The 16142-nt window shown below is 36.1% G+C and overlaps 2 protein-coding genes across 6 annotated transcripts in view; both read right to left on the bottom strand.

Moving 5' to 3' along the window:
* ValRS (Valyl-tRNA synthetase) overlaps positions 1-6294 on the bottom strand; it is a 30548-nt gene extending 24254 nt beyond the window's left edge. The window contains exons 1-2 of the mRNA XM_022062178.2: positions 5541-6294; positions 1704-1877 (exon numbers count right to left, since the gene is read on the bottom strand). Coding sequence (XP_021917870.1) covers positions 1704-1877; positions 5541-5732 — 366 coding nt within the window. The 5' untranslated portion in view covers positions 5733-6294. The remainder of the gene's footprint in view (positions 1-1703; positions 1878-5540) is intronic.
* A 1992-nt stretch (positions 6295-8286) lies between these two features.
* On the bottom strand, positions 8287-16130 carry LOC110828956 (U6 snRNA-associated Sm-like protein LSm8). Of its 5 annotated transcripts, none has more exons than XM_087347433.1 (5): positions 15998-16130; positions 13895-14021; positions 13282-13354; positions 10164-10291; positions 8287-8430 (listed from the first exon to the last, which is right to left on the bottom strand). In XM_087347433.1, exons 1-5 carry the CDS (start codon positions 16011-16013, stop codon positions 8340-8342), a joined length of 435 nt encoding a protein of 144 aa, XP_087203559.1. In that variant the 5' UTR covers positions 16014-16130; the 3' UTR covers positions 8287-8339. The 5 variants fall into 5 exon arrangements, with proteins under 5 accessions (XP_087203559.1, XP_087203558.1, XP_087203560.1 ...); XM_087347432.1 differs by lacking the exon at positions 15998-16130 and adding an exon at positions 15628-15991 and having other exon boundaries at positions 13895-14615; XM_087347434.1 differs by lacking the exon at positions 15998-16130 and adding an exon at positions 15628-15991.
* Positions 16131-16142: the final 12 nt, after the last annotated feature.

Here is a 16142-nt window from a genome sequence, read left to right as displayed (position 1 = left end):
TTTACTTATCTGACACCCCTTTAAAAATTAATGATTTTCTGTGAAATTGTAGTCCCATTAGAAATAGGTATTCCTGCAATTTTTACTGCCTTACTGCTTGATTTTTGAGAGCAGACATCCAAACTTGTCAAAACTATTCACTTTTGGAGCACAAGCTGACCTAGAAAAATTGGCATAATTCTTCCTACTTCAGATACAGAGCTCATCCTATGCTCATTTCAAAGCCAATAAAATTCCCTTTCCAATTATCTAATACACCAATATATTCAGCACAGTTATGTTTCAAGCTCTTCAAATCTGACCTCTGCCCATGTATTTCCAAAAATATGGTACTGTAATTTAAAAAAAAAAAAGGTGTGCATGTAACTATTATTTAAAATACATGCAAACACCAAGTTCAGACTGCAATGGGATTTGGTTTTGTGAATCACTTCACTTGTACTAAAGAGACAACTTAAAACAACATGTTTCTTTCAAATTCTTTACATTTATTAATTTACGTTAACACAAATTAACTGTGTGCGTATATTTTTTGTCATAATTCAAATATGTTTTCAAAAAACATTAATACAAGCCAATGAAAGGTATGAACCAAAATGAAATCATGTTTCAAACAATCTTCCAACATTAACTTCACATTCTGTTTAATTCTAAATATACATACTGTGTGTACCAGTTGCATCCGCCATAATACAGTTTCTGGGGCGCAACGATGCAAACATCAAAAATTGTAATTTTACTCACGGGTGTGAATTTTCAAAATGTAAGTATAACTCTTACTGCACAATAACAATCATTTCTGTTCATGTATTTTGATAATTAATGACTTTGACATGTATTGTTTTTTACTAGTTATTACTATACTCACTTAATCACAGTTGTAGAAACTTTTACTTCAACAGTAACGTTGTTTAAAGTTTTGCCTGGTTTAGGATTAGGTAATCACATGATGCCTTGGTCCATAACAAGTTGCTCTGCTCTCCTAATCATTTAGCCAAAAGCATTTTGAAAACTTCTTGAACTTCAAGAATACTGAAATTCTTAGGGAGAATAAATAAAATTGTCACTTTCAAATTTTAAGAAGTCACTGAATCTTGAAAATTTTCCTTAAACTATTTTAAAATCTCAGCAACAGGCGATGAAGAAACTGCACTTGAAATTACCTTTTCAGGAATGTTAAGAATTGTTACTTTAAGAGCTTTCCCCAATTCTTTTAATTCTGCTGCAGGGTACTTATCCTCACCGTCTTTCATTCTTATGCATGACTTACCAATCCACTGAAAACTTTCATTAAAGGATTACATTGCAATGATCTTGATGCAGACAACTTCTTTGCAAAGCATAATCCCACTGAAGTCCCAACTTGATACTTGCAAATGTTTTAAAGAGTTACATGACATTTTAAAAAAATACTAGAACAAAAGGAAGGTAAGATAAGGGATAAATGCAAATAACATGTTCTTTTCTGCATTCATAACTCCAGAAGCAGAGCCTTTCTGCCGCTCCTAGCCTATTTTCTCCTCAGCTGAGGGACTGATGGCAAGGCACAGACAGAAAAGGACTAAAAGCCCCTCAGCAGGGCTGGTGAGCAAAGCAAATAGGACTTAAGCCCGTAGTATAGTGTAGTATGTAGTTATATTGGACAAATGCAAATCAAAATCAAATGAACCTGACAATATTTGGCAAATTTATTCAAATCTCACCACATATTCAGGTTTAAAGAACCCCTGCTTCTCCCACCAACTGTACCATGCTGCCTCAACAAACTGAGGACTATATGCATTAGGCATAGGACACGTGACATTCTTTTTTTCTCCTTCTCTTGTTAGAATGGTGTATAATGCTGCATCTTTCACTTCCAGTTTCTTTTCCTTTTTCTGCAATGCCAAGAAAAATCAAATTATCAATATAAATCAATCACAAAATTAAATTACATGAATTCCTAGATCTTCTTCTGAACTGAAGAACAATGAAAGTTAAAGACAACTTCAAAGAAATTATATTACAGTATACAAGGTGTGTGTGTTGGAGAAGAATAGAGAAGATCAGGTGGACGGATCGAGTGACCAACGAAGAAGTATTGAGGAGAGTCAACGAGCAAAGAAGCATTCTGCAGGCGATTACACGAAGGAAAGCTAACTGGCTGGGACATATTATGAGAAGGAATGGATTAATGAGTGATATCATCGAAGGCCAGATTGAAGGAAAGAGAGGACTGGGAAGAAGACTGATACAGCTAACCGACGACCTTAAACAAGGAAAGAAGATGACGTTCCAGGAATTAAAGCGAGAAGCCGAGAATAGGGACAACTGGAGAGCTCTTTTTGGGCAGAGCAATGGACCTTTCGTAAGACAGAACACTTAATAATAAATAATAATACAAGGTGTAACAATCAAGTTCCCATAATCCTCACATATGCCGCATCAAGCAACAAGCAAGCAATAACTAAGAAGTGACATGTTATGTATGACGTGCCTGGAGTTGCATCTTGTGTGTTGGTGAAGCAAATAAGGTAGTAGCAGTGAGTTAGACAAGTAAGTGTTTTCATCCCGGTAAAAAATGAGTGATAGGTTGCTGAAGCAATGCATTAACAACATGTTTTGTCATTCTGACAGATGAAGTGTACATATAATGAAAGAGAAATTAACTTTAGACAGAGAAACTGTGGAAGATTTTTACTGAAGATTTGGGAATGAGGAAACTTTCAGCAAAGATGGTGCCACATACTTTGTCTGATGCCCAGATTTATTGGTGGTTTGTTGTCTGTTCTGATCTCTCTCATCAGTTTGCCAACGGAAACAACTTTTTGGAGTACTGCTACCAATGAGTCAGTTATCACGGACAACGTTAGGTGGGTCTGTCACCACGGCATGGCACGTCTTTGGGTTATGAACGAAGAATAGACTCCAGTTACGAAGATTAGCAGTAAATTTTTTTAATATGCAGGCGCGAACAGTCGATAAGGGGCTTGGGGGCTGGGCATGGCACTAACAACCCTTCATAAAAATTTATTTTTTGTTACTAAAACAATAACAAAGCCTCAGAATTGGATGGCTTGTGTGGAAAAACAGAGGCAACTAAAGACTCTCAGGTTACGAGCTGCATCAGGTGGCTGAATGGTGAATAAACCACATCTTCTGCCAACGTTTCAAAAACAATCTTTGCTCTCATCCTCAGAACAGAGATTGTTCTTGAAACGTTAGCAGAAGATATGGTTTATTCACCATTCAGCCACCTGACGAGGTTCGTAACCCGAGAGTCTTTCATCAACTTCAGTCGCTGTGAAAGCTTCACTTTATACAACTGAGGTGGCATTTAAAGGACTTTAGAATTGGAACGTTGAATGTGAGGAGCCTACATATAACAGGGGTATACATTACCTATGAAGGTAGGGAAGTATAGTTTGAATGCGGCAGGAATATAGGACGGAACATGACTTGATGATGGAATACTCACAAAGCGGAACTACATTTTACACCATGGAAAAGGGAAAAAGGACCACTGCCAAGGAACGGATTTTTAGTGAAAAGAGATCTTCAGCGAGCATTTAAAAAAGTAAAATTTGTTAATGAAATTGGACAATCCACCACATTTGACCCCATGTGTAATTAACACTCCTCGCATATGTAAAAAAAATAAAAATTAAGTCCTTCACTCTTTTAATAAATTTAGGTAATACTGCACTCTAACTGTAACTGGCAATATCCAAAATATTCAACCACTTACTCTTTCACATCTCATTTCTTACACAGTTAAGGCCTTCTGAGTGAAAAGAGAGGCTGATCAAAAAGTAACACAACCCATATTAAAATACTTATTGATGTCTGCAATTCAATACAATTAATAAGCACACAACATTGCTATGACTACATAAAATCGCATGCAGGTCACATCACGTTGTAACCTGCTCGTGCCTGACTGTCAATTTTCTTCAAACAGTCTAAGTGCAAGGCTGTGTTTTTCACAAATGCAGAGAATTTTCACTGTTGAATATTACCTGGTATCTCATTCTTACTCAGCTTTCTACAGTGAGTTGACAGATAAATTTTATGATTCTCCTGTGCCAAATAAGTCAACAATATCTTGTCTGGTAAACCATTTCCACAATACAGAAAACATGCAAGACAGAAACAGTTCTGGTTGACATTGAATGTTAAATGACAATAATTTAAGTGATATTTGTCAAGCTTTGTTACATTCTGCAAGAAAGTCACTGAGAAAACTTTCTCATCATATTAGATTGTCCTACAGAACTGTAATATGGCTACATACATTTTATAACTTCATCCATATCATGTATATGTCAAGGAACCAGATCAGGAACAATGGCTTCAGTACTGCAGATGGTTTACACATTTAGGCGTAAACACATTTTAGATTATGTTTTCTCTCATGATAAAGCATGGTTTCAACTAAGTGGATATGTTAATAGTCAAAACAGCAGAATATGGAGTGGTCAAAACACACATATCTTCCATGAAACTCAGAAAGTCAGAGTATGGGGTGCTGTCTCACAATGGAGGATAATTGGTCCCATTTTCTTCAGTAAAACAAAAACCATTAAACATAACCAGAAACTGATCATGAATTACATTTCCCTTTTGAACGTTTACAAACAAGACTGATGGTTTCAGCATGCTGGGGCTATGGCACATACAGCAAATTCAAGAGTGTAGATGTTGGGGAAGTTCTTTAGTGGTTTCATTATTTCTCAAAGCTTGTGGCCCTCCAATGCCTGAATCTATTGCAACCACATCTATAACTCTGGGGGTTTCTGAAGAAGGATGTGCACAAAACCAACCTGAGCACATAATGTCACTGCAGAATCTCTTCACTAGGTTTCATCAAATATGAGGAAAGAGTGTACAAGTGAATACATGCATAGCTTAACACAGTCATCATCTCCAACAATTTACATAATAATGTCTTTTGTTTGTGATTTCAATGCAAACAGAACAAGTGTTAGGTATGGATTGCATGACTTCTTGATCACTCTGCATATTGAATATCCATCTACTCAAATATTATAACATGAAAAAATCTGAAGTTTTATGGTAATTGAATGCAATGAAGATCTCTCAGGTGATCAGGCATCTTAGTATAGAATGAACTTCCATTTTCAGACTGTCTCTGCCCCCACCATTACATAATTCTCTGAGGACAGTGGCAGACAGTCTCCAAAATAATGGAAACTCATATGTCATACAGACACAGCCGACAGTTTCAACAGCCTTCATTGTGGATTAAAATTACTGCTTCTTTTCTGCATAACAAACAGAAGAGAGGAAATTTTTAGCTCAGTTCTCTCAATTCTAAAAAAGGGTTAGACCACTGGTGCAATGGTCACTTCCACAGCTTTCTTAAAATAGAGCTTGAACTGTAATTATATGCAAGGGTCAACATCAACAAAATTTCGCCAGAATTTTTACTTTTTCGGAAGCTTTCCCGAAATACATACATTGCATTCAAAGCCAAAATCGTTTCATTTCACTACCATATGATAGCTGAAACTTCTGCTTCCAATTGCAAAATTACAAACCTCGAATTTTTCCTTCGTTTGGGCTGGTGGATCCCTTTGCTTATCCTGCTTCTGTTTAAATTTCTCAAGTTTTGCTAATTTTCTTGCTTCTTTTTCTAACTGTTTTGCTGTCTTCGGAGGTCCTACTCCTTGGCCTGATTCACTTTCCATGGCTTCGGCATTGCCGTTCACGATAGCTACACTTCCAGGCATTTTTCACCGATATACTTTATTTTAAAGCACAATATAAATAGCGTTAAACACAACTGCTATACACATCAGCATTTCAAACATCAGCCATATGGAGTATGACGCAACGTAGATTGCTCTAACCTCACTCAGCAAACGGTGGCGCTCGGAAATATCACAGTAATAAACAATGTGGAAAATACCGTCTTCTTCTTCCTCTTCTTCTCCACTTCATGGGATAGGCATAATTGCCTATTCCGAGTTCACAAATATCTCCACGGTTTTTTGGGTTGTCCCAAGTTTCGTCTTGCCCTGGAGTTATAGTTATAAGCAATTTTTGGTAATCTGGTATTGTCCTTCCTTGATAAGTGTTCTATTCATTTCACACGGTATTCAATTATTTTTATATTTAAGGTCTCTACATGAAGTTCTTCTTTATGCCTTTGTTTTTGATCCAGTCTCTTTTCGTATATCCTTTGACTATTCTGATAACTCTAATTTCCGCTACCTGCATCCTACCAAAATCTGTTTGTGTCGGCACCCAAGTTTCACATATTGTACAGTATTGTCGCCGCCATGACTTTTTAAATTTTTATTTTTGCTTCTTATCTAGTTTATTTTTTTGGCTTCTGTGTAGTTCCACATATTGCCTTGAATCTACGTAATTGTTGGGGTTTTTCTGATTGTCAATGACGATTTTTAATCTTATTAAGGCTTTCCTAATAAAGGCCATGACCATAGTTTGTTTTATCGATATTGTCGTACACGATTAATTTAAATTGTATGTGGACCTCTGCCAATCATTTTCATTGTTTTGTATTAAAGCTGTATTTTTTTAATAGTAAATACATTGTCAGTACACCATCGACCCTTTCCGAAATCCACTCTGTTCCTCTCTTAACAGGCAAACTGTAATAGCTTTTGGTCTATATTAAACATTTTTTATAGGGGCGTAGGGATATATACCGTATTGAAGATAACTGGCTAAAACTCGCACTCGTTCTGTTTGGGGTTCGGATTAAGCCATCTTACTCAGTAAGCAATACTATGTGACCACATAGTTGGAGTTACGTGTTGATTTGTCTGTGGTGTGCGAAACCAACTACGACAACAGAGTTATAACAACATATATAAATTGTTAGAGGTACTATCTCTGGTGTGAAAACTCTTTCATCTGTGGAGGGCGCAACAAAAGTTCCTGCAACCTATCAGTCTGTGTGGAGATCCTTGAAAGGCCATACACAGTACACATTAGCCGCGAAAGATGTCGCTAGCCGCCAAGAACCGCTCGTTTTCGGACCCGATGTCGAAGTAGCTGTTTGAGATTGACAATAGATAGTTAAAAGTTAATCCATGAGAACTGATTACAGCTAGTATCACTGCACTTTTATATATCAGGAGAAATTATCTCAGCAGTTTCTTTCAGTAGTATTCATAAGCATTTTGGGCAGGTGAACTTGAATTAAAAATGTAGGATTAGTGGTTTTTATGAGTGAGTTTGATGATTGTTTTCTGGGTTGTTGCGCCATGTAGAAGTTCACAGGACAGCCATCTTCCGAATGAAAAATGTTTCCATTACAACCATTTGCCCTAAACCTCACAACTTTAAATCATGATTTACACTGTAATTTATTAATTTAGGTACTTCTGGCACCTCCTTAACATAAGTGGCCTTTCATTCATGAGGATTTGGTGGGTCCACCATCACCTATCCATTCTTGTGGGTGATGATGCATGGTCACCAGAACATCTTTGCTGCTTCCTTCCAAAATTCTATTTCCTCCCTTGCTCAACCACATGCTCCTCCTCATTAGATAGCAGCCCACTCCACCAATCAGTACTACTGACTTTATCTTGCCACTCACTGCCTGCCCTATGCTGGAGTGACCTGTGATACTGGGCTTACCTCGTCAGCACACATCAGCCAAGTGAGAAAGAAGGCAGCTGATAGTTTGGGCCTGCATGACAGGAAAAGTTGCCTGTCATCAGAATTTGTGTGCTGCTCTTTTGTTCTATGATGGATTGATTACACATGCCTGATCTGGAGGTTCACTGCCTGCAGCAACATCTGGAAGCTTTAAGTGTTACAGTCCAAGTATCTTCACGTTGCAAATAATGCATCTTGGTATGTTATTAATATACAAATTCATGAGGATTTGGGGATTCCATTCTTCGCTGACCACATCAGAGCACTGACAGATTTCTGACTCAAAGTTAGCTGATGTGGTGAACCCCTTAGTTCAGCAACTTGGAAGACACTTCTGCTGACCAAGAGCTGACTGAGGTCACCCTTGGGCAACCAAGGGGGGCTGATAATCAGCAGGTCAGCCAAGGCTGCCCTGAAAAGGCGGCCAAGTCGGCACGAGTGATCTGAAAACTTTTATCATGGCTGTCATCACATGCAGGTACTGAAGGAGTTGTTGTTATTCCTTTATTGCATTGCCTACTCATCCCATGAAGCAGAAATTATAAAACACAAATATAACTAATTAAAGGCTTTACAATCATAACAGTGTTTAAAATGGAATGGTAATGCATTCAAAAGGAAACTAGGCTTCAAATGTAAATGTGCTTAACATAGGTAAAATCAAAGCATTTAATAATCCTTAATACATAAAGTATCGCACACCATCAGTGAATAATATGGTTGAGAGGATCAGCCCTGATGCTCGACAAGTCTAATCGTGAATCCAGGTTCTCATCAAGTTCACCAACGATCACACTGTAAAGGAAGCCAATATTAATGGTTTTAATTTGGGGGGGGGGATTCATAACAACAACAATCTACATATTCTGGTATCCATTTCCAGCTGCACTTGTTATAAGTGGATGTTCTGGAGCACTGCTAAATAATACACAGCTAGAGTTGAAATGAGTATGTGCAAATATGAAATATGAATTAAAAAATATGGTAATACAAAAACTCAAACATATTTGACCCTTGCATCACCATTGGTCTACTACCACGTGGACTTGTCTACCAGGGAACACGGATGTACAAGCCTTCACCTATGTTTTTCAGTAAAACCTAGACACGACTCAGAAAGTATTTAAAATAAATTCATGTTTTTCTTCATATGGCAAACATACCGTATCACTGCTTAGCAGTTATATGTAATTAATGGAAGAGAAAAGCCATACATGGAAAAAAGGCAAGGCAGTGATGACTGGAATTATGATGACAGATGAATGCTTACATCACTTCTGGTTTTGAACTAAAATTTTTTAAGTACCTGACTTTTGTTAAACAGAATATTATACATGATAACATTTAACACAATCATTGAAAATGAAAGGTCAACGTCATGTATGCTCCTTTGATGACTGGTGTAAATATCACACAATATTCAGACTCTTACCAATGGTACCTTTAGTCAATGAGTGCTATGAAATTATAAGTTGGAAAATTTTTCTTTTTGCAAAACTGATTTGTAATCCTTCATCAAACCACTTGAATTGCTAATGCTGAAGAATAAGATTGTTAGCATCATTTGACAATTCTGAAATGAATTTTCTTCGTAGTTCATTGATTTTTACACTAGCTTAAATTAAATCCACTTGATCCATAATCCTTTTGCTATTGACATTAATGATGTCCCCACACAGATGCAAATGGAAGTGTGTGAATTACAAAGAAGTTACTCTTTGAAAAATGCTTTTTCTATAGGAAATCTAATGCAATCTTATGCCAGACTCCCTATTTTAAATTCCCCCATCATCAAGACTTCCGCAAAAAACGATAATCGCATTAGGTAGCACTTACATCTGTGAGCAAGCATTTTTGGTTATGAACTATCAGGTAAATAAATAATGTTCACAGCTTCCTAAGAAAGTCTTGCACGCTTGTTACAAATTTCATCTTTCAATTTTGAAGCAGATAACCACAAATTAGCTGGTGACATCCAACCTCAGAAACCGCACAAGGCTGATTTAGAGCACATTTTATTAAAGTATAGGTTTGAGTGGTATCATGATATTTTTGAAAAAACAAAAAGTAATTGTATATTTCAAGTATTGTTACTTTCTCTCTTAAAAAGGTAATGTTTATTAATGGTTTATGTCAAAATCAAATTTTAAAATTGTTATTATTTCAAATAGACATGTAATAATTATGCATGAAAATAAATGTACCAATGTATATATTATCTCATTTTCTTATCTCGTTGCCATGTGGCCTATGTTATGAAGTGAGAAGTTAAATGTGGCCTGCCAGTGCCAAAAGGTTGCCAACTGCTACCCCAAACTGCACGTTCTGATTCCAAGTGTTTTCAATCTGTAATCACTTTTGTGCAGGTTCGTCAATCAATCAGAATTCAGGCAGAGTGTGAATTGGCCCATCATGTTTTACTTGTCTGAACATCAGGCTTTCACAGCACTAAAAGTGGTTATTTTCAGTAACTTTTCTCTAAAAGAAATCAATTTTCTTCTGTTCTTGTTTGTCTCAGGTTAACTTACACGTTATCTCCTCGAATAATATGAAGCCCCAGCACAACCTGCTCCACACCCTGATTTGTGCTGTACACACGTTCATGGCTTTCATCTAGTATCAGATTAATCGTCTGATCAAAACCTTTCAGTGTCCCCTGAAAAACCATTTCATGCATATCAGAATATACATTTTCTCCACGTCATTCTCAAAATAATGACCAACAAATGCCAAATTACACTTCTATGTACACATAATCAGAACACATGTACTTGTGATACAATGCATATTTTTCCAGTCCTGCTCACGCTGAGAATTTGACCTGACTGGTATTTGTCAATATCTCAGTCAAAATAGGATTAATTTGTTAATACAAATCTTACAATAATGCAGCAACTAGCAATGCCTGCATTTATAACTGTTAGTTTATATACTGACTTGCTAAAACTATAAAAATCTATAAGCAAAATTCAGTAACTAAATGCAGTATGTAGGTGGATTTAGCATATGGCCATTCTGAGTCTGTGAAGACTATTTGGAACAGAGTGTCAAAGAACAGGAATAGCATCCATCAATTGTGGCAGTATTTCCCCATAACTAATTTAATACAGTATCTGTGATCCAGTCCAAACAAAAAATCAGTTTCCCTACTTATAAGTAGCAATTACTAGAAGGCACTAAGTCTTCTTGCTGCTGCTACCTAGTGAAAACAAGAATTAACAAAACATTATTGAGAAAACTCAAATTTACGCCTCACTCAACTCACAGTCAACTCTCAGATGAAGTCACTGGGCTTCAAAAGCCAACTATAAGTAAGTATACAGTAAACATGACATCTATTCCTGATGATGCATCTCAGACACGTAGGAAAGTCATTCCATGACATGACTGATTTCCTGAGAAGTCTTCATTATACCTCCTTAAATAGCTAATGTTCTACTCCTGTAGTTATTCATAAATAATAACTATCCATACACGCTGAAATAATAATCCTTACAAATTCTGGGTCTTCTGTGCAATTTTCTCCATAAACTATGTGCACACAGTGTGCTTAAAAATAAATATTTACATGAATTAAGTTTCATAACAGTTCCTAATAATGTTTGGTAGATCAAGACATGTCAGTCAATTATCATGCTTAAAAATTATGGTGCTTATATTTCTGCCACATAAATAAAGTTGTCATGGTTTAAAACACTTACAACAAAATTTCTTCCATCAGATGTTATTATAGAAACGGTATCTACAACACAATTAAGGGTAATATAAAACTCTGTGGATTACATACATGACTTCTTTCCTATTTTATGTAATCTGTTTTTTCTGTTAATTAATTATGTAAATATTTTAAGTTTACTGTCACACACACCACAGTCTCCTGCTAGACATTTTTGGTTTCAATTTTAGCATTATTTTCAGATCTTCCAAGGCTCAAATTTCTACATCTAAGCATTCTAAACTATACCAGCATTTCAAAAATCCAGCATGTGGACATAAACATGCATCACATTCACTGGTAAGATGTAATGCCATTAAGTCCTTCTTGTGAAGCTATTAATATGCTCAGCTAGTGAAAGAAATTCCTCAATTTATTTTAGAATCTGAAGGCTCACCTCATTCACAACAGCTACTACCAGTTTCTACCTTGGACTGAATAAATCCAGTCCTCACCGTCAAACCATATTTCCATTCAGATTCACTTAATTCTCCCCCTCTCCATGTGTACGTCTTCAAAGTGGTCAAATCCCTTCAGGCATGCCAACCAAAATTTCAAATACTTTTCTCATCCCATCATCTCATGTGTGATACATGGACATAAGTTAAACGTAAGTACTGTCAATCAATTGCAGGGCCACCTTCCCTCTGAAAACTTCTACACAACCACCCAACTAACTCTCTGGTTAAGTTAATAATGCTGATATCAAAAACCACTAATGGGCATGATCCTGAGACAGCATTCTACCATCTACCTTGTATCCTTAAAATCTATTTCTGCTCTTTATACTATCCTCTTATCTCCCTTTTGATCTTTCAAGTGGCCATTTTTTTCTGATATTCCCAACCAAAATTCTGGATGCATTTCTTTTTTAATCTAAATATTAAAAAACTGAGATACCTTTCTTTGTTCTTGGATAATTTTTACATACTTTTTGACACCAGAATTTCCATTTTAAGAACATTATCTGTTAACTTCCATGTCCCACATTAATTCTGCAGGTGACACATGGAGGGAGGATAGGGTATTGTTTATAAAACACTTCATAGAGAAAATCAGGATTATGATGGCTTGACAACTGGCTACAAGCTGACTGGAAAATTGTATTAAACCCTTATATTCTAGAGTAGAGCTTTAGTACATACAAAATTGGACTATACTCATGAACTACTCCAGGTTATTCCAAAATTTTTAAAAATGCCTCAGGATCTGCATGATACAAGGTTTACAGTCCTTTTAACTTGCAATATGACAGGAACAATCACAATAAAGCTACACATAATACGAAAGAGCAAATCTCTTAGATTTTTCAAAGCAGTAAAAATATATTTGTTGAATATGAGCACAAAGCCAGTGCTTGGATAACAGCTTCTAATTTGAAGATTACTTTCACAACTGGGAAAAACAATTAAATACGAAAATCTGTAGTAATTCTGTACAACTGCCTGGTACATCCAAGGCAGAACTTAAAGAACATCAAACCAACATTTTTACTTCCCAACATTATGTGGCACATTCAGTATCTTGATCAGGAAATTATAAAAACTTTTAAGACTTTCTATATATCAGACATGAAGCAGAGGATTATCCATTCTAAAGATGAGACACTAGGAACCTCATCTGACAATACCAAATGAATATTGGTTCTAGATGTGCTGCACATGATGAACATTTGAAATGAAGTTTCCATTACTTGTCTTAATAATTCAAAACAAGCTAAAATAAGTGACTACTTTAAATTATAATTGTAATGTTACATTATGTAATAAGTTTGAGTGTGCATTTATTTTTAACGTGTACATTAACCTATATGATGTATTATATTCTAATGATTTTTCTTATTGGAATCACTGATTAATAGAATAAAAATATAATTTACAATGTGAGCACAATAATCAAAACCTATTGCATTCGAAAAAGACCAAGCACACCTGTAGCATCTTCTCTGCCTCTCTAGCACCAAGACCATTGGAACAAACTTCCCCACCACACCACCGATATTGACTAGAAGCACCAAAAAATGGAATATTGTTTAATCATATCTTCTGTAGGCCCTCCCAAAAGAAACCTCATCCTCAAAATAGGCATGGAAAGAAGTTGAAAGCCTAGTTCACATGCTACTACATTTATGCAAGAAAAAAAGTGCTTCGATAATTCACAAACTGGATAATCTGCACACAGATAATAAGAGTTTACTGTTTTAATTATAGGCTATCTAAATGCTAGCATGCAGAATAAGCCAGCAACAAATTGTATGGGAATATATAGAGTAAAAAAGTACTAGGAATAGGAGCATGTTGAGTGAATTTTCCTCTTTTTAACAATCTAAGGATTGTAATAAATTTTCCTGGAAAAATAAAAAAAACTGGGATAAACACAGTGTACATACGAAACGGACACAACTTTACTGCAGTGTTGGTCATAAACTAATAGGCACAGGAATGAAAACTAAACATTTCTGGAGGTTATATAATCAAGATTTTGTGACCCACAATTTAAAGATGTTCAATGAGGGCACCGTATGTGGCCCAGCAGATATCATACCTGTATTCAATTTCAATCCACATGCTGTTAAGCAAGTAGAAGGTAAATGCAGCCATTTGATCCTCCAAGCATATTCTGGCAAAGTTGTTGCCAATGGTGGCACATACACGACATCTTTGATGTACCCCTAAAAGAAAAATCATGGGGAGTAAGATCAGGCAAACAAGGTGGCCAAGTGATAGGCGTGCACCGTCTAATCCATTTCTCTGGAAATTTGAAATTTATGAAGTCTGTCACTTCCTTGTGGAAATGTGGAGGTGCTTTGTCTTGTCATTAGGACCCTCTTCTTCAAAAATATGTGTGAGGAATTCTTCCTACATATCTCAGTTCAAAATGCCAGTCACAGTATGTTTAGCAATGAAAAATAAATGGAACATATTTTGTTTGGACACAGCACAAAATACATTCATCTTTTGATTGCCTCTCATATGTTCAACAATTTCATGAGGACTGTTGCTCCCAAAATTCTCAGGTTATGTCCATTAATATTTCTCAAACAAAGAAATAGGGCTTCATCACTGAATGAAATTCTGGATGTAAGTTCATTATCTTCATGTCTTGAAATAAAGTCAAAGCAAAATGTGCAAGCAAACTTCTGTCTTAGGCAGTTGAATGCTACATCAGTTGGAAGTTTTAAATTTCAAACATATCCATAGAATTCTGTGCATTGATGAGTGATGTGTTTGACTGTTGAGCAGCATGCCTCATTGATCTGCGTGCACTGCAAACAAAAGCTTCATGTCACTGTGTCCACCTGAGTTTCAGTCACTGGCCATTTGTCCTTTACAAATATAAACAATTTACACCACTTGAAAATCAACATTTTTGTTGGTGGTTCCATTCCAAACACCATAAGAAATCTCCTTTGCACTGTAACTGTAGAACTAGACTTGTGAAACCACACCATGCATTTAACTTTTTCTACTTAAGATGCCATTTTACCTTGTGTATTGCTTCAGGTGAAAAGACTTGGAAAATAAGTGGCATGACTTATAAGCATGATCATATGACTTACTTAAACGCATTTAATTTTTATTCCCCTGATTTTCAGTTAATGACCAATGCTGCAGTAAAATGGTATACATTTCACATGTACAACCTGTATGCAGAATCACTGGAAAGAGATTGAATAGAATCCCACAGAATTGGTTTCAAAACCTTTAATACAGATGAATCTCTCATCAGTATGATGATAGAGGCAGCAAGGACATCTATAACGTCGGTAAACTTCTACCACACTACATGGTGCAACAACCCTGAACACAGCCATCTTCAATCCACTACATGTTTCGACCATCATCTTCAGGTGGACTCTGGTCAACTACAGCCTTCCAAGGGTAACTACATCAACATAGACCACTCTACTTTTATATGTAGGAGGTTAAAATATATTCCATTACATGGTGAAGTCAGCAGCAGAAAATATGTACACAAATTAGCAGTCATATCTTTTTAGTTTCGAACTCTTAAACAGATCGAGCTGATAACCAGTGAAGGTCGAAACATGTTGTAGATTCTTAATAAACACTGAAACTATAATAACAAATTGTTGTGAAAACGGACCGTCAAATCCAACGTTCAACACACAAGTGTTGAATCCCTTAAAACTCATGCTCCACACACAATATAGGTATGTTTATCAATATGAATTTTCCAATTTAAGTGGTTATCAATTTGCAAACCCAGGAATTTCATATTAACCGACTGCTCTATTAATATTTGAAAAATGTTACCTCCATGCCCTTCGTATTAAAGGAAATACATTACAGAACACATACAACTGACGTCTTTATAAAGGATACGGTTTACGTAACTCTCAAGACCTGATGCCATACCGCACTGTCAGTAATATCTACTGAACAGGACAGAGTAGTGAAAATGTGCCAGAAAACGAATATGATATTTAAGTACAAACGAACATTACCACCTTAACAAAATACAATAATAATTAATACCAACATCCACAATAAATTTCAATGTATTATTTCTCAGTTTATATTGCCATTGTCATTGATTGAAACTTCTCATACTAGAATTGCAGGCACTCTAAACCAACATAGTTTGAGCAAGTTGTAGATTTCCGTTACTTATATGAACGCCTACATGTCCACGCTGTCATCGTGACATTGTCTTCAGAAGAGTGAGTGTAGATCTCTGTTTAAATAACGTAACACACAAAATACAGTTCTCATGCACTGTCACTGAAAAACTCCCATGTGAGGATAAGGGATTTTCGAGTGTCGTAGGG

The sequence above is a fragment of the Zootermopsis nevadensis genome, unplaced genomic scaffold (assembly GCF_977971745.1).
Source record: "Zootermopsis nevadensis isolate Lab colony 2312 unplaced genomic scaffold, Znev_1.0 Znev_ptg000011l, whole genome shotgun sequence".
NCBI lineage: Eukaryota > Metazoa > Arthropoda > Insecta > Blattodea > Termopsidae > Zootermopsis > Zootermopsis nevadensis.
This window is presented reverse-complemented; position numbering and strand designations above follow the sequence as displayed.

Bases quoted from the DNA above. Each gene is read 5' to 3' on its own strand.
- LOC110828956 (XM_087347433.1), bottom strand. The intron at 13,355-13,894 runs GTATGATATCTG...TGGTGCTTCTAG, and splicing joins TGGATTGAAATTGAATACAG to TCAATATCGGTGGTGTGGTG. The intron at 8,431-10,163 runs GTAAGTTAACCT...CTTCCTTTACAG, and splicing joins ATTATTCGAGGAGATAACGT to TGTGATCGTTGGTGAACTTG.